This window comes from Tachysurus fulvidraco, chromosome 20, assembly GCF_022655615.1.
Source record: "Tachysurus fulvidraco isolate hzauxx_2018 chromosome 20, HZAU_PFXX_2.0, whole genome shotgun sequence".
Taxonomy (NCBI): Eukaryota; Metazoa; Chordata; class Actinopteri; order Siluriformes; family Bagridae; genus Tachysurus; species Tachysurus fulvidraco.
Genome location: NC_062537.1, coordinates 5608829 through 5634307, shown reverse-complemented (window position 1 = coordinate 5634307; position 25479 = coordinate 5608829). Strand labels below are relative to the sequence as shown.

At 41.9% G+C, this 25479-nt stretch overlaps 1 protein-coding gene across 10 annotated transcripts in view; it reads right to left on the bottom strand.

Annotated features, from left to right (window-relative positions):
• Positions 1 to 25479, bottom strand: part of LOC113638365 (cAMP-specific 3',5'-cyclic phosphodiesterase 4D-like) — a 149514-nt gene that overhangs the window by 20165 nt on the left and 103870 nt on the right. For 4 of the 10 annotated variants that reach the window (XM_027139437.2, XM_027139436.2, XM_027139442.2 and 1 more), the window contains 2 exons: positions 5721 to 5912; positions 4476 to 4538 (listed from right to left, as the gene is read on the bottom strand). In XM_027139437.2, coding sequence (XP_026995238.2) covers positions 4476 to 4538; positions 5721 to 5912 — 255 coding nt within the window. Of the gene's footprint in view, positions 1 to 1418; positions 4454 to 4475; positions 4539 to 5720; positions 5913 to 10228; positions 10539 to 13512; positions 13806 to 25479 lie in introns of those variants that run through there. The other 6 variants (XM_027139440.2, XM_027139445.2, XM_027139441.2 and 3 more) reach the window with 5 other exon arrangements.

Genomic DNA, 25479 nt, shown 5'->3' with positions numbered 1-25479 from the left:
TGTCATGCTCATTTATACAAAGCGTTCCAATAATTATGGAGGCCACTGTACAGGTATGTATAATGAGTCTTTGTAAACATGAAACAAATGTGATATTTCCTCCATCTCAGAGAAGCGGTTTAAAGTGACTGGAATGGAGCTATGAGCTTTTAGAGACGTTATCTGCCTCGAATGGGGTGAGGTTTCTCCAGATAAGACAGCTCGACATCTTGAGTATAGAAAATGAATCGGCGTGAAGAGCACCATGTGTATGCCATGTGCTTGTAACTCTGCACGCTGCTTCAGCGTCCGTCTGTCCTGGTGCGACTCAGACTGTTCCTAACGCACTCCTGCCTGAGATGTTTACACCCAGAAAGGTCAGGGCTAAATCCATCCACTAAGAAGTCCAAAAAAAAAAAAAGGTGTTTTCCCTGCTGCCTTCTACACCTCTCAATCTCATACAGCCCTCATACAGCCCTTCTCTTTTACACAATGCCTCTCGCCACTTCTCTCCTGTGATCCGAGCCAATAGAAGACATATTTATAGTCTACAGCTATCCACAGGAATACATGAATTGAACAACTGCTACACACAGAGCTCACAACGTGTGTGATATTTTTGTTGTTTGTTTTTTAAAATATACTGTATACTGGTGCCCAAAAGTCCAATACCTATTAACAAAAAGTAGTACAACGCTTTAACCCAGTAATTTAGAATGGGTGATGGAAACCCTGTGGTGAGAGAGAGTCATTTAGGAAATAAAAATAAATATATTCATAAATGGTCTATGGTAAACTCCAACTCTTCTGCAAGGAAGAAAATAAATAAATAAATAAATAAATAAATAAATAAATAAATAATTCTCCTGTCTGCCTGTAGAAGCAATGCCACTAATGCTATTTTGTGCACTGATAGTTGATCTTTTCTTTATTATTATTATTATTATTATTATTTCATACATTTAAAAACATCATTTGATTGTCATTTGGCCCGGGGTGCTTAAACTTTTGCATACGACTCAATTCCATTATAAATTGTGTTAAACCCACATAAACGTCTGTCAGTGTCTAACACATACTGTAACATTAGACTAAATTAGTGTAATATTCTGTTCGTTAGGCATAACCGTCGCTAAAACGTTTTATGAAGGAAATGATAAAACGCTTTAAACAAGAATGACACACAAACAACACATTATTTATTGACAGTGTGTGGCATGCTCAGATCAAAAGGCAGGGCGCTGCAGTTTTCATGAAGCCGATCGCAGCTTCGCGACAAACCAGGCAGCATGCATTGAGGTCCAAACTGAGCCTGACACTTAGTGGCGTGCAGGAGAGAAGGGAGGAGTGCAGGAAAAGAGAGGAGGGAGATAAACAGCCCTGCAGTGTTTGCGAACAAAGCGAGAGAGATCCACATCTGGCACAGCAGCAAAACATACCGGCGTCTGTCATTGGGCTCGCTGAAGAAACGGCATATGACCCTCATGGCTGGAGTTGCTTGTTTGCAGGTCTCTATAAGTAGTCCTTTGATTCGACCTACCGCCGTAGACATGTGCATGCGTGTGGACTGGTGCGCATGTGTGTTCCTTGCTTAGCTCACTTAACACTATATCTTCATGCACTGTCCAAGTGAAAGGTCACTGGAAGGAGTGCGCAGAGTGTCACATGCTTTCAGACGACTCTGTCAGTATGGGATGTGGCGCAATAAGCTGGTCTAAACATAGCTCGAGACCACAGCTTACTCACATGCCAACAATCCAGAGGTGATTAACACAGAATGCAACTGAAATGCATGTATTATAGTACATTTGTCATAAACGGCTGGCTAAATAAACCATCTCAAGCCATAATATAACATTAAAACTATTGTCTGATGGAGTGAAATAAATTGATTTTGTTCCAGTGGTTGTCTGTGGGCTGGGATATACAGTATTAGAACAGTCGGTTCTTAAGGTTTACGTGCAGGAAAAATGGGCGAGCACAAGGATCTAAGTGGCTTGTGAGGGCTAGATGACTGGGTCAGAGCATCCCTAAAGGCAGGTTCTTTAATGTTCTTAGTATGCAGTGGATAGTACCTACTAAAAGTGGTCCAAGGAAAAACAACCGGTGACATGAGCACTCAATGATCACCGATGCGTGTGGGGCATGAAGGCTAGTCAGTTAGAAGAGCTACTGTAATGTAAACTGTTGGAAGATGATAGAAAGGTTTCAGAACACGCTGGAACTCATGAGGCTGTGTAGTCTCAGACTGGTCAGAGTTCCCATGGTGACTCCTGTCTACCAACAACAGCACCTACTGTACGATGGGCAGAGCATCAGAACTAGACCATTGAGCGATGAAAAAGGCGGCCTTGTATGATGAATAACATTTTGTTTACGTCATGTGCATGATTTGCTGCATGAGCGTCACATGTCTGAAGAAGAGATGGTCGCACTATGAAAAAGAAGAAGGCAAGCCAGCAGAGGCTGTAATGCTCTGAGCAGTGTTCTGCTGGGAAGTCCTGGAATTCGTGTGGATCTAACTCTGACACCGACCACCCACTGTATCTAAACATTATTGCAGACCAAGTTCAGCCCTTCATGGTAACAGCATACAAGGTGATGACCTCTAAATTCCTCAGATCTCAATCTGATTGAGCATCTGTGGGATGTGCTGGTCAAACAAGTGGCGCTCAGAGGTCTTTTTTTTCATGCATGTTTTCACAATGAGTTCACATCTTCTGATTTGATGTATCTATGATTATGGACAATAACACCAAGGGCGCTGATTGGGTTAGGAAGGGATGATGAGTTAAGCCCCCAGAGACTATGACTCACCAACAGTTGCATTATTATGACCTCACCAACTCATCCAATGAATGAGTAGTGAGTGTCCAATGGCCGTATTATAACAACAGTGCCACCTGCTGACCGGAACAGGTACTGTTCTGTTTAACAGCTCAACACATAAGTTTTCAAACTGTGTATAGCAGAATGAATGTGTAAAATAAGCGCTAACAGACAGACGGGCTTCGTGTACTGGTAAGTCATTATTTGTGGTGCAAAATGTTTTTAGTCTTCATAAGACCAGGGGCTTTTGTCAGTACATGAGGGGCTTAAGCCCCTGAAGACCCACCCTCACAACGCCACTGAATAACACATTACCCGGTACCAGGGTATAACTGTGAACAACAGAAACGAACACAGAAATTTGAACAGGAAATGATGTATTATTTCCTGTAATTCCTTGCGGGTGGTCTGTCACGTGATTCATGAAAAGCCATGTCTGCTTTCCTATACTGTATGTCTCTGCGTTATGCATATAGCGGTGCAGAGTTACACACAGAACTTGCAATGGAAGGCCAAACAGTAGAGAAGGAAAGACAGCGGAGGCATGAATGCGATTCACCAGAATGCATCAGCTTCATATCGGCGCGCTCATCGGGGCTTAAACCACACAATATTTATTTCAACTCACCATAATTGTTGTGCAAGTAGCACATAAATAATGTGCAGATATAATAGTGATGACAGTCTGCTTTAAAATGATGAGACTGATATTACTATCGACACAAATTCACACACAGGGTCTATATTTAGTACCGTCGCTGTACTTTATATTACATTATATGACTCACTAGAGGATGGATTTTTGTGTATAACACTATCTGTGATCTGTAATTTCTTTCATTGTCTTTTTCTATTGATTTCCTTCCATCTCTAATGACTGTAGCTTATTAGATGCGATCCCGGTTCCAGTCTGTCCCCTGATTTAAAGCCAGTCATAAAACATTAGAACATAAAACAGGTGAGAGGAAAGTAGACGTTCACATCGGACGTTTCCTCGTTTGTCCTAAATTTAGCATCTGGTTCTCAGCCCATAATATAACAAATATAATTTTATTAATTTGCTTAAGCTGATTCATTTGACTTTGTTTTGTTTTTGTTTTTGTTTTTTTTCAGTTCGAACATCTCGTCATTGCGATCCTTGCTCATTTCGACACACATTTTGTCTCTTCAAACGACGTATTAGCAAAAGGAAGAACATTCATATCTTTAGAGGAATTTGTTATCAGTTCATCTGGGATGTTACATGCAGAGCAGGGACAATGCAAAATAAAAAAAAAAAGGAAATGAAAAGAAAAGAAAAATAAGAAATAAGAATGCATACTGTCGCATAAACACACACAGATAGTCATCCATCCGGACACACACACTTTCATGCCATGAGTGAGAATCTCAGGCTTGAGCTCAAGTCAAACTCGTCTCCTCCATGCAATTTCCCTCTCGACCTGTGCGTCGGATGCGTTTTAATGCCCAGAATCTCTGTGATATCAACAGTTTGAGCATTTGCAGTGATTCGTTGTTAGCCATTCTGTGCATTAAAGGTGAGGGAGGAAGAGAGGGAGGTGGGGTGTTCTCGGTGCATGTCAGACCATGATGCTCGTGTCTAAGAGTGAAAGCAAGCCGATGCAGTTTCGTAGAAGAGCATTCGTTCTTAGAGAGCCAGCACTTACGTTCCACTAATAACCGGCTCAGAGCGCCGAGACACCAGGCCTGGCCTCTGCAGATGGTTATTCCTATCGATAAGGACACAGGTCGTGAATCATACATACGTTCATACACACTCAACACACATTAACACACAGATACACACACAGATATACACAACAGACAGACTTTGCATAGCTTTGCGACTTTTGTTGGCTTATGGTTAACACGTTCTGAGATGAGAAGCGACGTTTTTGTTGCTCTACTTACGTTCGCTTCCTCTTTCGCCTAATGCTTTTTTTTACTCGATACTCGACATTTCCATTTGTGTTCACACGCTACATCACTTACAGTACACAGCTTTCTCTAGAATCGTTACGAACGAGACTGTTCGGAGAGATCTGAGAGACGGTGAAAGAGGCACGAATAGATCCCTTCAGACCAAGATTTTATCTGGATATTTACTGACATGAGTAATAACATTTTGACTCATGTACTTCTACCACCTCTGCTCGTGTCTCGACCGGACTAAGAATACGCCATGAACAGCCTGATTTCATTAAAATCGTTTCACGGCATCTAAATAAAAAAAACGAACGAATAAATAAATAAATAAATAAATAAAAAGCTCTCCTTGAAGCTTTCTCAGAACAACTAAACACATCTGATTTACATCTACGGCTGTATGAAGATCTAGGCGTGTGCTGACCTTCCTGTGTACATGCTGTACATGTACATGTTGTGTAGTGTGTGTATGTGAACGCAGTAATACAAACAGAGTCATGTGATACATCACACATCACACTTTGGGTTGGGTAGCAAACAGCTTACACATGTCCTCTCAAGTGAACACATATGTGTACACACACACACACACACACACACACACACACACACACACAGTATGGTCTGACTCATTCTTTGCCCGTTTGAGCTATTGCCATATTTGCTATTTCAATCCTTTATACAATTTATTCAAATGAGTCCAAATCGCAAGCCGTAACTGTCGGCTTTTCTATTTTCTGGTCACATGTGCCGTGGGTGAGACACGTGAATGAATCCAAATTCCTCTTTCATGCTTTTATCTCGTCTGTGCACGGATGATGCAAGGGTTAAACACTAAAGACGTTACTAATCTCCTGGAGGAAGCATTTAACTTCAGGACATAGCTCGTTTTCATGAAGGGAACAAAAGAATTGCTTTAGGCGACATGGTCTGTTGACCGGAAAAGGAAAATGAGTGTTTTATCATCCCCGTGCCCAAGTACTCACATGTCACTGGCGATGGATGAGTTACGAGACATGGACTTGGGAGACAGGTCATAGTCGCTGTCTGAGCGGTAGAGGAAGGACTCCCTCCTCTGGTTGTGTGGAAAGTTGGCCTGAAGAATAAGGCCAGAGCCTGGACTGGTCATGGGATCCAGGGGACTCCTTCCTGAAGACGTGCCATTGTCCACGTCAAAACTGCAGATAAAGAGAGAAAGAGACAGAGAAAAAAAAACATTATAAAGAATATTTAAATCAAACATCCAGTGGATCTACAGCATTGTGTATGAACCCTGTGACCTCTCAGGCTTCTACCGCCAGGTGGACATACAGTACAGTACAGAGTATGAAGCTCAAAAGTAAAAAAAAAATCGGACTGGATTTAAGCGAAATGGCACGATGAGCTTTAATATTACAAACAGAAATCTCATATTAAGATCAGGTCTGGTCTTCATTCCTGTCCTGCTATTGGTTTGTAACCCATAACGTGCTCACGTGTTGTGTTAGCTGTGATTCATAACACTTGTTTCATTTGATATCATGCTTTAGTTCCATATTCTCCCGATCATAACTGTTGTCCTGTGCTATGATTACGGATTACTGATGTTTCACTAAACAACGATTCTTCAAGGGGAAAAACTGGACGAACGAATAGAGAGATCTGGGTTGATTCTCACTGGAAAGTACTCTGGAAAACCTCTCTTGCTGAAGACATCCAGTCCTCCTGAGACCAGAACCGCTGACAGACACACAGATAAACAAACACACACCCCTCCTGTCTGAGGATACTTTCCAGAACATCGTGTAGCACTGAGAAAGATGTGTGTGGTGCTCTGGATGAAGTATTCCGACTCTGATAAATCATAATCTCTGGGTGCAGAAAACATACTGACGTTCCTCACCTAAAAAGGAAAAAACGAGTCACCTTGGCACAGTTCTGTAATTCAGCCAGACATTTTGCGCTGCTGTTATTTCAGGTATTATACAGTAAGGTATACGAGAGTTGTACAACAAAATGTCCTTTTACATCCTTCAAAATGTTTCCTGGAGAATATTAACTCCGTTATTTTCTACAACAGCGCTGCTGAATTCTTTATTCTGATTGGTCAGAAGGTTGTAACCTTGTAAATTAGACAGGGACTTTTATGATGACAGAAACTCATGAGATCAGTGATGTGGTCTCAAGTTTTTTTTTTCTATTTTTTATATTGTTTGTCTTATTAACTACCTCTCGTGGCAAGGAAGGGATAAAAGAGAAATAAGGTGTTTTTAAAATGAAAACAGCTCGAGACACTTCATTTGTGATTTTCTACCGCTTATCCGAACTACTCGGGTCACGGGGAGCCTGTGCCTATCTCAGGCGTCATCGGGCATTAAGGCAGGATACACCCTGGACGGAGTGCCAACCCATCGCAGGGCACACACACACACACACACACACTCACACTCACACACACACACACTATGGACAATTTTCCAGAGATGCCAATCAACCTACCATGCATGTCTTTGGACCGGGGGAGGAAACCGGAGTAACCGGAGGAAACCCCCGAGGCACGGGGAGAACATGCAAACTCCACACACACAAGGCGGAGGCGGGAATCGAACCCCCAACCCTGGAGGTGTGAGGTGAACGTCCTAACCGTTTGTGATTTTGATTGATGGAAAAAAAAAAACGTATAAAAACTAAAGTTGACAAAATGCAAACGTGTGACAAAGTTATTTGTTCTTTGTCACACAAGGCCAAGTGTTGACAGAAACTCTCCACTACATTCCTTCGTTCTGTAGCTAAATGCCAGTGGCTTTTGAAGCAAGAAACAAAAGTTGAACTCTTGTCCTTCTCTTCTCCCTGTTGGCTATAAAGACCTCGGCCCTTTCAAGTGCAGGCCTGAGATATGTCGAATAGCTCCCTAATGGCATCGTCTCTAGTGAGGACTTACACACAAATGCTGGGCTCTAGAGTTACAGACCTATAGGTCAGCCAAAAACAAAGCCATTGGTCTCCAGTTCAGTTCAGATTCCTGTTCAATGCAGCAACTAATCATCTGTCTAGTGTGTGTGTGTGTGTGTGTGTGTGTGTGTGTGTGTGTGTGTGTGTGTGTGTGTGTGTGTGTGTACAGACAATCCAGAAGAAGGTACAGCGTTTGATGCATTACTTGTCTGTACATTTAAACCACAAGGACCCGGTATATAGAGGATCTATTGCTAAGACACGGAGAGAACGACAAGCGGTGTTTATACTCGTCATCACAAATCACACTTCCAGTTTTCTTTGAAGCACAATAATGGCTAGCGAGTGGCATTCTGCATAAGAGTGTGAACTCCTGACTGTGTGTGTGTGCGTGTGTGTGAGCCCTGCACAGTTCTGTTTGGCGAGGTGTATTATGACACCTCCTGCAGGGCAGCTACATAGAGAAGAAGGAAGCAAAGCTGTATCATTTCACAGCTAGTCCTTTCCAACAGCAAGAGACTGAACCTGTTTCACATGTGTTACTCTTGCATAATTACAACAAAAGTCTTCTTAAAGTAGATTTGATCCTTCTACAGTACGTGCAAGAAGTGCTGCTGCGACGATAACACCGTCATGGACTCACAATATGCTCGTACTGAGCGTCCGTTTCCATAAGCTGCCGTATAAAGCGTGACAGTCGAGTAGTGACTTGTATTCCTGCCGTATTTCCAAAATAAATAAATGGAAATTGGAAAACAAGTTAAATGTAAAATTAAACATTGTAAAATGTTTCATTCACAAATCCTGTGTCAGCTCACCGCTCTCACAGAGACTTCTTCTTCCAACACTCAAAACCCTAGACATTTAATCTACCTCATCAGACGTCATCCCCAGACTTTAACGTCACATGTGACCCACATCGCAACGCAGGCGTGCCTTTTCCCTCTTATGCCTGCTATGTTTGGAAGCTTAACATAGTAGAAAGGGGCCCAGGCGAGTGACTGACGCACTACAGAGGCCTCTATCTCCTACTGGGGCTTCTCTAATTGGGCTGCGAGTGGTCCTGGCTCTCGGACGAACAAAAAGGCACCAGAGATATGTAGAGATGAGAAGAGTTAGAGAGGAAAAGACAGAAGAGAAAGAAGGGCGCCCTTGGCCTATTTTGGCAGAGGTCGTCCCCAGATAGATTGCTGGCAAAAGAGGGGAGGTTGAGCTTCCAGAGAGCAGAAAGAGAAACTCAGGGAAGAGAGAGAGAGAGAGAGAGAGAGAGAGAGAGAGAGAGAGAGAGAGAGAGAGAGAGAGAGAGAGAAGGAGGTTGTGTCGGTGATGACGTGTCCGAGTGTGACGCCACACGCTAACATGTTTCCAGGTCAAAGCTGTGAGCTGATTGCACACCAACAGTGCAGAGAGAGAGAGAGAGAGAGAGAGAGAGAGAGAGAGAGAGAGAGAGAGAGAGAGAGAGAGGGCACTGAAGCGTGAAACAGCATCTGCTTTAGAATCTGCTCTCAATACAGTAAGCGTGCATTCATGGTGAGGCAAAGCGTCCGATAACACTGCTGAGTCCAGCAAAGTTATGCTACCCAAGTAGTAGGAAGTGTAACAGGATATGGAAATGAATCAATTCCGAGGTTGTGTTAGAGGGTAAAATAAACGCGTTTCCAAGAACAATGTATCCTGGTGTGTTGTATTCCGACACTGTCATTTTTATTTATTACAGAACAACCGGTAGTACATTTCGTTATGAGTTTATTACGACGGAAATAAAACAGTCAAGTCCTTCATTTAACACCATATAATAGAATAAACATCTGAACACTTCGACTTATTAGTGATGTTTAATATAGATGTGAAGGTTCGAAAGTATTTGCAGCATTCGTCGTGCAAGTCCATCTGAATCAGCTACAGTATAGAACAGATAACGAGCGCATTAATATCAGCTTGTAAAATCCTTCACGACTGAAGTTTTGCCTGAGCTGTGTGCTGTTACAGAACCAACTGGGGTCAAGAATTCACCTGAACGTTCGGCAGAAAGCAAAGCAACACGCGAGCTGAGCCTGAGTTCAGTGGTCAGGCCTGATATCGAGAGATTAAGAACAGTGATATATCTATCTTAACTTATCTCACACAATGCTGTGTTCCTGCCATGCTCACACACACACACACACACACACACACACACACACACACACACACACACACACACACACACACACACACACACCGTAAACAGTCGGTGTGCACTGCCTCATGGCACACAGCAGGAAACTTGACTCCAGGTTCTATGCAGGATTACACAGAGTAAGAGACGTGCCAAGGCCAAACTCTGGAAATGAGTCTCACATCTCGCAGTGATGCAGGATATGAATATGATGACAGATCATACATCAGTGCAACCAGAGCTGGAAACACTAGCAGAACCCATGTTCTCACATTAAGAGCTGTCGTGATAATTAGTGTTAAAACAGACCGGTTTTTACCACGTACGGTACAGCAAGCCTCTCAGTTACACACTGACATTCACGACATTTTACTGGAAAAGAAAAAGGGAACGCAGGAACTTTACCATATTCCCTCTGAGTGTCTGAGAGAGCTGGTGGAGCGAGAGCGCGGTTTCATCACAATGCTCATTGTCGAAACGGACTTTTTCCTCTTCGCCACTTCTTTTCCTTTTCACACCTCCTCGAGTGTGTTCTACTCTCGCTGCATGCTCCCAGGAGCTCGTACAGAAACCCGTACAGAGTGTCGTGCGCTGCCGCACTCTTTCTTTCTGCTTGAATTCTTCCTCTTTGTCTCTTTCTCTGACTCCCTTGATCACAGACTGCAGGTTGTGTAAGCACTGGCTCGTGTTTCCAATCTCTCCCCTCTTCTTCTCTTGTCGTCTCTGGGTAAAGTGGCCTGGGAGAGAGGAGGGACAGGCAGGGGAGGTGCTGTCCTAGGGGCAATGTTTGTGTGTGTGTGTGTGTGTGTGTGTGTGTGTGTGTGTGTGTGTGTGTGTGTGTGTGTGTGTGTATGTTTGGGCTGTATCTCAGAGAGGGAGTCAGAGTGGCTTTAGGGAATGGAGAATGTGTAGCATTAGTGTTTGTGTGTGTGGAGGTGGGGGTGAGGGGGATGGGGATGTCAACTGGTGACAACAATCAAAAGTCACTTTTTCAGAGATGCAGGCACGATAACGCAACCACGCAGGAGCAAAGAGCGTCAGGAGAGAAGTAAAAAAAAAAAGGGGGGGAAGTACAGAGCTGTCTAGAAGATAAGATACTCAGCTCAACAGTGTCCTGGGTCACTAGAAGTGACAAAAAAAATGACCAACAAAGATACAACACAATTCCTTTACAGTCCGATATTCAGGTCAGTGTGTGCGTGTGTGTGTGTGAGTGTGTGTGTGTGTGAGTGTGTATGTGTGTATAAAACGCTGTCCAGCAGACCGTATATGATCTAAAAAAAAAGAGAGCATGACATGAATAAAGTAGCCAGTAACGTCAGAGGTTCTCTGCACTTACATCCGATTCTAAACTCTTCAAGTCTTATCTGAGTGCTGACTGGCCTCAGGCTGAGCTAGGCTGAGCTATCGACTATACCCCCCCTACACACACACACACACACACACTGCATTTAGACCTGTCCTTCAATTTTTTATCACAATTGTCCATACCAGCCAGACTCTTATTCAGGAATAAGAGATAGACGAGAAATGATGCCTTGGCTTCATCTTAATATATTCACCGGCATTTATTATAGAGATAAACAGATGAATATTACACATAAAACATTCCATAACATTTAAAAAAAAAATTACAGACACTTTTTATTGCTTTCTCTTTGTAGAGAAACCGAGTGAAAAGAAGCTGCATAAAGTGTGAACTAAAAGGCATGAGCTGTGATGTTACAGGAAAAAAACTCGCACACACTGAACACACCAGCAAATAACACTTATGTAAAGAGGTCTACAGTTTCGCCTCTGAATGATACGAAGCACTGACACTGGAGACTCGTTTATTTTAGAGACCCATAGAAAAGATGGAAGAAGGGGGGGGGGGGGAGTAAACTGTAGAGTAACTATTGAGACACAAATCCATCATGGCTGCCATGTTTGCACTTGCTCTGGCTATTGATAGCAAGGAGCTTCCAAAACACGTCGGAAAGCTGTGGCAGCTGTTTCGCTCGAGCGTCGCGACATGGCACGGATTCCACTTCGCATGAGACCGGTTATAAACAACTGCCTCGTCATCTGAACAAACATCATGTCCATCAATGTCAGAGTGATAATCAGACTGAGAGCCCTACACACACACACACACACACACACACACACAAACTCAATCTGGTCTGAAGTGTAAACCAAACCTTCTCTTATTGATATCTTATGTGGGAGAGATTTAAAATAAACACCTTGTTTGTGTCACATGACCGGTCAAAACATGTTTACTCGGTAATGCACACACTGCATGTGCCATAGCTCTAGGACATGTGATCACCGACACTCGCTCGCGCTCGTCGGGGTCTCAGATGGGTCGCAAAATATGAAGCGTGGCTGTTGGAGGTTTCTAAATATATATCACCTTATATTTAGTGTAAAATACCAGATTCAGGGAAATGCAGTGCTGCTGTACACTGACAGGGAGAAATGGAAACAGTGCCCTCTGGTGGTGAAGACCAACACGTCATGTCAAGTCAAGTCACCTTTATTGTCACATCACCACAGCATGGTACATGTGCCATGGTGAGTGAAATTCTTGGGAGCGAGCTCCAGACATTGCAGAACCATTTACATACAGTAGTACAGCAACAGGACTTCCAGCAAAAAACATAGATGTTGCATTACAGCGAGGAATTAAACACAACCTGTTACTGCTAGCACCCCCAATTTACATCCTGAAGCTACTTTATACGACACCAACTTAACCATGATCCTGTGGAAAGTCTCACGTAACAAGCAACTTCCTGTTATCACTCAGGCTATAACAGCTGCACACATCATTTTTTTTCCCCCTCTCCGTTTTATTAATAAGGTTTGTCATAGTATCAAGTAAGCGGTTAAAAAGCAACAGGAAACTTCTTCCTAAAGGATAAATCAACATCTCCTAACAGAAAGCTTCACCATATCAATGATTATACGGTTTAATTGTTTCTTTATAATGGTCTGAACCCCAGCCGTAGCCATAGTGTGCTCTGTTAAAACATGAATAATAATAATTTTAAAAAAAAACAAAAAACGAGTGCACAATCGAGACCCCAGTCTATTGTGTGCGTCGGATCCGTTCCATGCATCGTGCTCTGCATTAATGCATACGACAGCATGCTGGTGAATTGTTATCACTTATACATCTACTGTGTGGTGAGGTCTGAGGTTCATTTAACAGATGCACCAAGCTGTGCTCATTGTAACCCCCCTGTGCAACATCCTCTTTCAAAATCTTGCAAAATTTCTAAAAACAGCTCCGCAATCAAGATTTTTTTTTTTTTTAGTTCGGGCGTTTTTTGTTAGTTATTTTTTCTTTATCTTGGATTAGTGCCCTGTATCTTTCAGACCGTCGTCTCTCTTCCTGCTCAGATAACAGATTGACGTAGCTAATAATATAAGGAGCTCCAGTAACAGATACATAAGAGCCTTTTAAGAGCCTCTGTTATAATTAGGAGAGAAGAATACAGAAAAAGCTAAAGAGAGCTAAAGCGAGAGACTTATATACTTCTTAGCTCACCTCTTTAAGCTACCGAGAGCTTAGAGAAGTGGAACTGGAGGTTCGATCTGTTAACGTTACTTCCCTGTCGCTTAACAGTGAAACTTCTTAAACGCTGTGAGATGTGATTGTTTAAGTAAAGAAGTGCGTGATAGGTTACAGTGTACAGTACCTGTAGGATCGAAGCAGGTGCTTCCTCTTCATGCCTTTGTACACACTGAAGCTGCAGGCAATAAATTTGCCAGTGGGCTCCCTGTGCCAGTCCATTCTCGCCGCAACTCCTTATTTCCTGTGACAGGCGCTCGAGTCCCAGCCACTTCCTTGCCTTCTTTCTGTTACTCACTAACCCCCTTCTTTTTGAACGGCCAACCCCGCTCCCCTTCGTTCTCTGTTCAACCCTCTGTCTCTTTTCTCACTATAATCTCATTAAGCCTTGGACACAAGGCTGCTCCTCAGCTCAGGGCCTCCCCTCCCTCCCCTTTCCTCTTCAGCCTCAATCTTAGTCACTGTTACACTCTACGTCAGATCAGCGAATCAGCTTTCAGTTTTACTACGCTTCACCGACAGTGCTCCTTCACTGGTTATAATGCAAAGGAGCTCATAGACACCTGGGGTGAGAGCTGTGTGTGTGTGTGTGTGTGTGGTGGGGGGGTTGTTTATGTGTGAGTATTTGTGCACAGCTTTAAGTCTGAAACGCTGACGTTTGTTATCATTTCAACCCAGAGCTGCTGAGGTGACACATGCTGCTTATGTTTTTAAAGAGGTGGGGCAGGGAATTAATAAAAGGAGGCAGAGAGATAATGATACGAAGCCACGGACTGAACAAACGATTATGTTAAGTCAAGCTTGAGCTTACGAACGAATATGCTGTAGAAATGTTTGCTGTTGTAGAGAACGGATGAAAAAGTCTGTTGGAAAAATATCTTCCGCTTCATTTGTGGTCTTGAGAAACTTTTATTTACTCACTCTCACTTACTCATTTTCTACCGCTTATCTGAACTTCTCGGGTCACGGGGAGCCTGTGTCTATCTCAGGCGTCATCGGGCATCGAGGCAGGATACACCCTGGATGGAGTGCCAACCCATTGCAGGGCACACACACACTCTCATTCACTCACACACACTATGGACAATTTTCCAGAGATGCCAATCAACCTACCATGCATGTCTTTGGACCGGGGGAGGAAACCGGAGTACCCGGAGGAAACCCCCGAGGCACGGGGAGAACATGCAAACTCCACACACACAAGGCGGTGGCGGGAATTGAACCCCGTCCATGGAGGTGTGAGGCGAACGTGCTAACCACTAAGCCACCATGCCCCCAAAACTTTTATCTAATGTACTTTTTTTTTTAAATAATAATAATAATAATAATAATAATAATAATAATAATAATAATAATAATAATAATAATAATAATTTTTAATATAATTCTTAGCCACACTTTATTACCCATAAAAATTCCTTTTGGTGTCAAAAAGACTTAGAAAAAGACTTTGGTAGAAGTGAAAGTCACCTTTTAGAATATTACTCAAGTAAAAGTCATAAAGTATCTGATATTTACTGTACTTAAGTATCAAAAGTAATTTTTCTGATATTTAATTTAACTTAAGTATTTGAAGTAAAAGTAAAAAGTGAAATGTCAGTGATTTTCGGTAGACATAAGAGGCACTTCATCCGGTAGGAGCAATCTTTCATTCCAAAGTACAGAAACATTTCTTGCCAATACGGCCACGGGTGTGCAGTATAACCTTATCTTCTTCACCCTGCGCACCACTATCGTCAGGGTGGTCGTCTACGATAACGGGAGGTCCTCCAGCAGGTGCTTCCATGGCGGTTTCAGTTGTGCTTCCTCCTCCTTTGGCAACATTACGCTGAAATAGAGCGTGCGGAGCTGCGTAATACAATCTAGGAGCAGTGATTCGCCAAACCTCCCTTACTGCAGTCGCACACATTTCTTCTGATTTTATCCCGTAGTAACGAGTAACGAAGACGCTTAGTGGAAATATAACGGAGTAAAAGTATACATTTTGTCTAGGAAATGTAGTGGAGTAAAAGTGAAAGTTGACATCAATTTAAATAGCGAAGTAAAGTACAGATACGTGACATTTCTACTTAAGTACGGTAACGGAGTATTTGTATATACTACACAAGACGACACGTTACACATTAGCGTAACACCATTATATCGTATCGGTGTACAAAGTCTCAAAAAAGTCATGATATCATAAGATATTATCGCTCGAGTTTTTACAAAGATGTTACACTGATGCACAGAAAACACTAATACAGTGTGAACGGAGGGGAAATAAAATAAGGCTAAGCCCTCAAACAGCTCAACCGGCTTAAAAAGTCTTTACCTACTGTACATCCTCGGCCAGTGACTAAGTGCACTACTGAACAGTCACCACAGCCTTAGGACTATAATAAGTATCCAGCGCCAGGATCTATATAAACCCATCCATACAATAATCCTCCAAACCAAATACTACGTGAGTCTCATTTGGATGTGGAAGCTTCGACTGAATGTTTGCATATGCAGTTCTGAGGAAAAAAGCTGACAGGGCAAACTCTCTGGTTTTAAGCTGCTGGAGGGCATGTTGTGATTCTGCACGGTGTTTACAAGCAACTTAATGTTTGCTGACAGATCGTTCTGCTTCATTTTGATTTCTGAGAGAAAATCAGAGATGTGGAGAGACAGAATAATAATATCTATCTATCTATCTATCTATCTATCTATCTATCTATCTATCTATATATATATATATATATATATATATCTATATATATATATATCTATCTATCTATCTATCTATCTATCTATCTATCTATATATATATATATATATATATATATATATATATATATATATATATATATATATATACATACACACACACACACACACACACACACACACACAGCCCCGAACATCATGGAGGAACAACCAGGACATCTGGACTGCACTTACTTACTTACTTAGGGTTAGACATGAGTTCAGATTCGTAGAAACCTGACCCTCACACTCATATCTGCCTTTTGAACAAACCATTCCAGATGTATTTCCTCCTTTGCACTTCTAATAACGTTCAATCTTGTTCTGGGAAGAATGTCTGCTCATTTATTAGTGCATTAGTGATACCAGGCGGTGACGTCACACGAGGCGCACTTCATCCGAACGGTGTTGAGGTCAGGACTCCATGAGGTCTTCATGGAGTTTGTTTTGTTTCGCAGGGGCATTGTCATGCTGTAGCAGGTCTGGGCTTTTATTGTTTTATACAATACAGGGTGTCTAATCTTGAGGAAAGCTTACATATTAGAGTGATGGGAAATCACACAAGACAAGACTGTACACGTTTGGCAGACGCCCTTACCCAGATCCACTTTGCACCTTGCTGTGGCGGTTTGGGGATGTGGGATTTGAACTCACAACCTTCCAATTGGTGGCCCGACACCTTAACCACCAGGATATCACATCCACTGAAGTCCAACAGAATTATATCTCGTTATCTCGTTTTTATTTTCTATTGTAGTGTTTTGTTTATATATAAACCCAGTAAGTATATATTCAGTCCAAACATGCATGGAGATAGTGGGTATGATTATAGCTTTGTTTTTTGGACAGTCCAGACTATTCTTGTACCTGAAGCAAATGAAGGACAAGTGATCTTCCCTAGTTTCTCATTAATATAACTTGCAAGAAAATTACGTACTGCATACGTTCCCCGATATACATATACTAACATATCAGGATCATATAATGCTTGTAGAATCTATTAATAATCTCACAGAGAGTGCAGCCCTCTTTTTTTCCACAAGAGGGCAGTAGTCTTTCGTTTCTATTCTTGTTTTTGAAGGACAACTAGGGCAATTCCTTTTAATCAGCTATCCACAGTACGGCAAGTACAAAAACACAGGTGCCTAATGAATACCCAATTAAAGGCTCTGTTATTTTTGATTTAATAAAGAATTCGGTTTAAGTAGTATCTTGATAATCATTCAGTGTCTATAAATACAGGACAGAGCGAGCACTGAGACAGAGACAGGGCGCATCGCTGCATTTCGGAGACGATTAATATTAATAGATAGATAGATAGATAGATGGATAGATGGATAGATAGATAGATAGATAGATAGATAGATAGATAGATAGATAGATGGATAGATGGATAGATGGATAGATAGATAGATAGATAGATAGATAGATAGATAGATAGATAGATAGATAGATAGATAAAAAAAGCCTTATGACGCTCTTGGCAAGACAAACAGACATGTGACATGGCCCAGCTATTTTGTTTGCATTAGCATGAGAAATGATTCGCTAGGTGTGAAACCTTATCTGCTCGGCTGTCAGAATGTTTTCTAAACTCGCCAGCTTGATTCATTTCAAGACAACACATCAGTTTCTCTTTCGACTTGCGTCATAGTCTTGTATATTTGCAGAACTTTGAATTATTTGTCAGGAGGACAAAGTGACTTCAGACAAGCAATCGTTTAAATATGAGGAAATTAGAAGATATTTTAGGAGACAAAACTTTCAAGCCCTCAGGCGCAGAGACCTGCCTTTCCTAGGGCTTTTCCCAAGTTTTTAATGACTGGTAGCAATCAATATGGCGTCTACCCATCTACTACCTGCATACTGTATACATTGTGAGGGTTAAATGAGGTGAGTGTTATGATCCTGCGACTCTTCCACAATAATCCCTCTGTTTCTTTACATAGAACTTTCTCACACTCCAGGTCAAAAATAAATAAATAAAAGAGTGAACATTATGGAGGTAGATAGGAGCTACCGTGTCACCCGGTCTATTGATTACTTTAATTTGATGGCCGAGAGACCAATTGCCTCTCCTGCCACCTTTTATTTAGCCCAATGTGCCCTGCCACCTGTGCTCCATCATGTTGCCATGGTGCTAGCATTCTTCTGCCCGTGTTACTTGATGGCCCATTCCAGGCATGGGGAAGTAAAATAGGTTTCCATGGATGGTGATGGAAAAGTGAAGAAAAAAATAAATAAGTGAGCCGGCGAGTCCCGTCTTTCAAAGAGACGACTGAGACGATGGTCAAATCCAATTAGCTCCAATGAGAGGACACGGTGAAAAGGTCTAATTTCCTGGATTGCTATTGGACAAATCATTGTTTATGAGTCATCCATTAGCTTTAACAAGAGTAAAGATGGATTTTTGGGTTATCATGCATGTAAGAATACACACGTGTATATTCAGGGTGCAGACAGGCCGAGAATACGGTCTCTTCCCTGTCAATCACACCTACACCAGGCGATCCTACTGTAGGTACCTGGGAGCTCATGTACTGTACAATAGATAGAAAAAGCCATCATACACAATTGCCCTTGTATGTGCATGAGGATTGACTGTGCCTTCCTTTTAGTGTGTTATGAGTACACTGTAGTATGCAGGTGAGTGGCAAGATGACACTGATGAGAGAAAAAATTAAATAAAATAAAGAAAGGAAAAAACCCAAAAGGTATATTTCAAATGTTTTCCCAAAGACAGGATTAAAACAGGTTTCTTCACATCCTGAGAGAGATGATACTGTTTTACTCACACTCAGGTCTCTGAGAGCAGAAACAAAATGTGAGCCTGGTCTTAAGAAGTGAAAGTGAAAATCCCAAACGAGAAAAAAATATAAGCAGCTCTCATAAAATATGTATTCTTTTTCTATGTGATCTTTAACCACTTAGAGTTTAGAATCGTACTCTGATAGCCGTCGATACCGACCGAGAAAAGAATTCAGGCTCACTGAAAGGCTCAGGCTGTATTATCAAGGACTGAACCATTTTGTACGAGAATGAAGGAAGTAAGAAGAACAAACAAACAGGAAGAGAATGACAGCTGCAGGCTATCATAAGATATATATATATAAAAAAATATATGTATAAAAAAGATATATAATTAAAAAATCTTTAGCTATTAACAGGCTGATGATTTCAGGCTAGTCATGTTTTTGCTGTTATTGCCTCATGATGCTCTCCTCCACTTCAGTACTTCAGGTTATGGAGATAGATCACATCCTCCAGGTTTCAGGTATGATCATATTATGCCAGTGTGCCTTTAACTGCATGTAAAATTCATCCTCGTTATTTGTGCTGCCAGCCTATAAAACACCATATGATTCCACAGCACGTCTGACAAGGAAGGAGCGCATGGTGGAATGCGTATGACGTGCCGTCAAGGCCCGAAGACAAGGCGTAACGATTCTCAAAGCGTAACGATTCTCAATTCTCTGTGCCACTGGACCCTGACTTCTCTCAGTCTTCTCGCTTCATGCACAGGTTACGTTCTGCACGTCATCCGTCTAAATGCACGTGAACTTATGCACAGAAACCTATCGAAAAAAAAAGAAGAAAAAAAAAATTCTGTCTCGTACTGACCAGACAAGCAGGTGCCAAACCTGAACGAGATCAATGACGCCTCTCAAACCACATGTGGCCCTGTCTTGATGTCCAGCATCCCTACCTGCTCCCTCCACAGCCATACACATGTTCAGATCCAGAGACAACCAAATGTAAAGAGGATTTTTCCTTCTAAAAAATAAACCAGATATCTGTATTTGCACGTTCAGGTTTATTCTACTCATGTTGTTTACCACAGCTTGTAAATCTTGGGAAGAATAAAATCTGTCCAGTTAAAGTTCTTTCACCTGTTTAACAAATAGGATTTGAAATGAAAGTGAAGACTGATGTTGAGAGAACCGTCATGAATACGCCGAAGACAGCCGGTGACACCGTGCACTTCCAGCTCTTTTCCTCCTTCCTCCTTCTTTCCTTTTTAACATATCCAGGAAAAGTGCTGTCTGTGGTCAGAAGGTTTTGTGTTTCTGTGTTCGTTGTACCGTGACTGTGCACTTTGATAAGTTGGGACACCACCCTGGGTGTCCCCCCGCCGGCATTCACTAAATTCCAGGGGTTTCGTTACCACGACGTAAAGTGGGTGTGTTTCGGGAGGTCTTGGAAAAACGGCCTTTAAAAAAAAAAAAAAAACAGCATACTACGAAGAACAAAACAGTCATACAGGTAGATTTATTTTAGAAAACAAATAAACAACTAAAAACTACAGTTATGGTTAGGGTTAGATCAGGGGTCATCAACCTTAAACACACAAAGAGCCATTTCGACCTGTTTCCCACAGGGAGCCACAAAACCCTTTTGACATCTAAAATGAAGATAACGCTGCATATATCGTGTTTTACCTTTATGGAAAGTATAGAAAAAACTGTAGTGTGTCGCATTTATGAAATCAATGAACTGCTACCGAGTAAACGAAATTTTATTTCTGTAGGCAAACAGAAATATTTTGAACAGTTTAAACTAACCTTAACAAAAAAGACGCTGGGTTGAAGGTAACTTTCAAATAAAATGGTCAATATCTAATTGAGTCCTCTTCGTATTCATGACATGAAAATTTTAACTTCCCGTCTGCGGCAAACCAAAAACGCGTCTGCTTCTGTGTGTCGGATTTCGCGAATCGGCGGTTATGATGCATATTTTGAGCGACGAACAAATTAAACACAGTTTATTTTAATGTTAAAAGAGCATCATAATCTTAGAATTTAGGATATCATTTTTAAAAAAACTAACTAACTAAAAAATAAAATACATTTTAATTAAATATTTATTTTCCAAATCTACAGGGAGCCGCAGCAGAGGGCACTTGCGGCTACGGAGCCGCGGGTTTCCGACCCCTGGGTCAGATGATCAAATAGGCCACGCCTACCCGATGACGCATCTGTTACGCTGTTCTGAAATCCCTGGAAATAAGTGCATCCCGTCTCCCTCCAGTCCCCTGGGATAGCCTCGTTGTTCCCAGTGACCCTGTGTAGAATACATGCTACAGAAAACGGTTGGATAGAGTACTATCATTGCTGATCAGTTTACTGAAACCAATAGTACACAAAACATACCCCAAAAGAAGGAGTTGTCTTGCTGAGTGGTGTACAATGTGTACAATCCTTAATGAATCAAGTCTATTAAGGTTTCAATCAAATTTCCACTCATTATCTGTGAAAAATTATACACTAACAATACAATGTTGTTGTTTTTTCTAGTCTGAACATGCCCCAAATACCAGCAAAAAAAAAAACCCCAAATGCCTAAGGCCTGGTGACCTAAGCTGCTTTGGAGGGAACTGTGGAATGTTTTTGTTGAGATCATGTTTAATGCTGGAATGCGTCCTCTCTTCTCAAGCTAACTTCTCTGCAGTCTAAACCTCCATATAAGGAAAGCTGTTCTTCAATTATGGTGAGACTTTAATGAGGTAAAGTCGTGGAGGGCACGTGATCGAGAAAGAAAAAAAGAGTGTTCTCAGGTGGGTATAGTTTCAGCCACAAGACAGTGCTTCCAGCGAGCGCTGCGCCGCCGACGTCACCCGGCAAATGATGTGTGCATTTAATCTGAATAAGCTAATTAACCTTTCATTTCTTCCATCTGGTACAGTGCTTTGAAGCGAAGCTGTTCCACAACTATTCCTCCCAAAGATGAGAGCAGATGATAACGGAGATTGCACGGGCACAGAATGATAAGGAGGTCCCTTTAAGTCGGTTCGAAAAACACACATGATGGAAAACAAACAATGACGCTGGCGTATTGTAGCGCAAGTACGTGTGTAATGTAACACCACCAGGGCAGTTATAACAAAATATGTCCTGAATCTGTTCTTGTTAACAGATCGATTGTCTTCGCCTAACCAAAAAGCATCCGCCTCCATCGGTCCGCTCCAGCGCTTGCTTTTTTCGTATCATATGGAGCACAACTGGCAAACCCCCGCCAATTAAAAGACAATTAAATTACTTGTTGCCGCTTTCTCCGCACGCAACCTCTGGCTTTCCTCAGAATCAAGTTTTCGCTTGAGGTAGTGGAACGATTCGGATGTGTTTTGACACACTTTACAAATCACAGACGTTCGATTCACATCTGATCTTCTGTATACGAACTACTTCCATATTGCTGAGGAAGCTCCTATTCAGGGCATTAATCCGTCTTCTTTGTCTACGGTTCGAACTCCATAATGATCAGCCCTAACGTAAGGGGCATTGATACTGTATGAATCTAAAATTCACCACAACTGGAGGAAGTCCATTAAAAAGTGAACACACCCCTGTTAAAATCGAGAGAACAAAATGTTTTATATAAAAGAGAAAAAGGAAACACTGTACGGAACCTTAAGAGTCTCGTGATACTAAAGATATGTAGCGTTATGCATGTGTGCCTGCTCATCGACGACATGGAAATTCTGAGGTCTTCTCAGACAAATTAAATGTGAAACTAACAATTGTTTTAGTAAGGTGTCCGGTCTCCACAGACGTACCAGCACAACGTTCTTTTAACAGCGATTCATTCATTTGGGGGTTTTATATGATGACGGTGTTGCTCTAAAATCCCCAGTTTTACCGGGTTGAGGTCTGCTGACTTGACTGTGAAAGCCACAGCGTATTGATTGAATCATTTTTTATATTCTTGGATTAATGGACAAAGAAACAAGTCAGACGCTACTTAAAGGATTTCGCTGAATATTCCACCTAAAAGGACAAGTGGCCCTAAACCATTCCACCAAAATATCCCCGGTACCGCTTTAATTTACCCCAAGTGTATTTCCACACATTTAATGATGCTAGGTGAGATGCTTATTGCTAAATAAGGGGATGTGGTAGCCTAGTGGTTAAGGTGTTGGATTACTGATCGGAAGGTCATTAGTTTGAATCCCAGCTCCACCAGGCTACCACTACTGGGCCCCTGAGCAAGGCCCTTAACACTCAGTTGCTCAGTTATACAATTTGAAATAAAATGTAAGTCACTGTGGATACGAGTGTCTACTAAATGCCATAAATGTAAATAAAGGCTCTCTTTAGGGTAGATATGGTTATAGCCACAGCAGAAAGCTGCCACCACTCTCAACACACACATACAGACACTGGAAGTTTTTTCATCCAGTTGCAGGTTTAATTAGTCCGTGCCATGTGGACGATCCCCTGGGAGAGTATTGATGTGGTAGGGGTAGTCGGTGGCACCGACAGCTTCTGTGCCAGCGACTTCAGTAATAATCACCACCACAGGCGACTGTTAGATCTTCCAAGCCTGCCTACTGAGTGCACGTAGTTCAAAGCTTAAAGCTTCCACTGTAGATTATACATCGTAGACTAGGTTTGTTTGTCAGAAGAAAGCTCAGTGAACAATTCGGGAGAAAACGCAAAGAGATTCTAGAAAGGCGAGCAGGTGTAGAGAGCATCATCTTTGTCTGGTGGAGAAGGAAGACGGTGCTGTCGATATACTCAGAACAAAGTCGGATTCCACGGTACTTCTGACCCTTCGTCTAAAATCCGTCCAGCTCTGCAAGTGTACCAGCTCTATTGCAGTGTATTGCGGTGGGTATTTAACCTACCGCCATCACTTCCTGTCAAGCCGAGCTGCATCTGGGAACATGGATTCTTTCCCACATGGAAACATTTCCCCATTTCCCCCAAGGGCTTTGTCTTCTCCAACAAATAGTTACACAATGGCCCTCATTCTGAGTAGAAAAAGAGGTAACAATGGCCCGAAAGGGTGTTTAGATTTCAAATATAAACAGACTCAGTGTATCATCAAGAGACACAGACAACAATTTTCCTCTTGTAATGGGAGTGAATTATGGAGCTGTACTAGAATCGTGGGGTGTTTGCTTACATTTAAAAAAAAAAAAGCATTCCAATCTGGATCCATGACAAAATAAATAAAATGTGTATTTGGGTGTTCTGGTAAATGAGGAAATGTTTGTGAAGAGACATTTCTCTAGCATGTATAAAAGGAGAACAGGATCAAAATGAACTGATGTGGTATAAAAGGAATAAAACACTTTGGAATGTATTGGAGGGGGGAGGAAAAAACAAACAGAAATTCTACATGCAATCGTTTAGTTCTTCGGGATATTGGTCTCTTGCGTTGTGGATTTCAGCCTGGATCTGGACGCAATACTGTAGCTCAGAAGGGTGTTTCCGTCAGCTGTAGTGACTAACCGGGAGCGGTTAAAAAAAAAAAAAAAAGCCCCTGATTGTGGCTGAAGTAATGGGTTTAGACTTATATTTTTAAAGGGAAAGGAAAGTGCATCACAGTGATGCTAAATCTAATCCGTGTGACGTCACTGATCCGGGACTGGGTGGAATACCGGGACAGGCTTGTCTGAGTATACAAGGATCCCACTAGTGATGTCATAGGAAGTTCCCTGAAGTCCTAAAAGCATGGCAGATACACGTCACGGAGACTTGTGGTTTTCTTTATACTCAACGGAAAGAGTATCATGGAATATAAACTGTAAAAAAGGAAAAGGAAAAAAAAAAACAACCCTGCTGTGCAGCATACCTCGGCAGTGTGTGAGCATTCTTTCCGAAATGTAAGACGTGCTCTGAAAAACGCTGCATCAAAGGAGAAGAAACCCAGATATTAACGTCAATGATTCGGTCAGGACTTTGATGTGCCATTCATACCCTTCTACGTTCTCCAAAACAAACAAGCGTCTTGCCTTCCACATATTCCTCAACATCAGAGAGTTTCATTCCAGACATATAAGCCTGGGAATTTTGGGGTTTTTTTTTTTTTTTTTATTCGAGATCTTTCAGGACTAAACAGTATTGTTAACACATTGTAAGGAATAAGAAGCAGAATTTCTGCCTGCAGTGGATTAACAAGGAAAGGTCTAAGAGACATGAACGAACTGCTAAACTCATTAAGGCTACAACGTTTTGGAGAGGTCTTTGTGAATTTAACACAGTAATGGTTTATTCCATTACCTGGGACTGGAAACAATGCTGACGTCATACGGAAATCTAGCCTGTGAAATACTCCACAAAAACAAAGGTTACAAAAAAAAAAAAAAAAAAGAACTTTCCACAAAACCCGTATCTGAGCCCGGCGGACAAAAACTGTCCTTCAAGAGAAGGACATGTGCAATTTAAGTCTTCTGTGAAATGAACTGAATGCATTCCTCAAAAAAAAAAAAATGCCTGCTATTGCAAAAAAAAAAACAGGATCCTCCTCACTGGGCTGTAATGCAGGCACACGGAGGACATTTCGGCCTGGCTGAACAGTCAATGTCAGGGTTCTGGGGACAAACAGTCAGTCAGTCAGTCAGTCCTAGCGGGTCACAGCA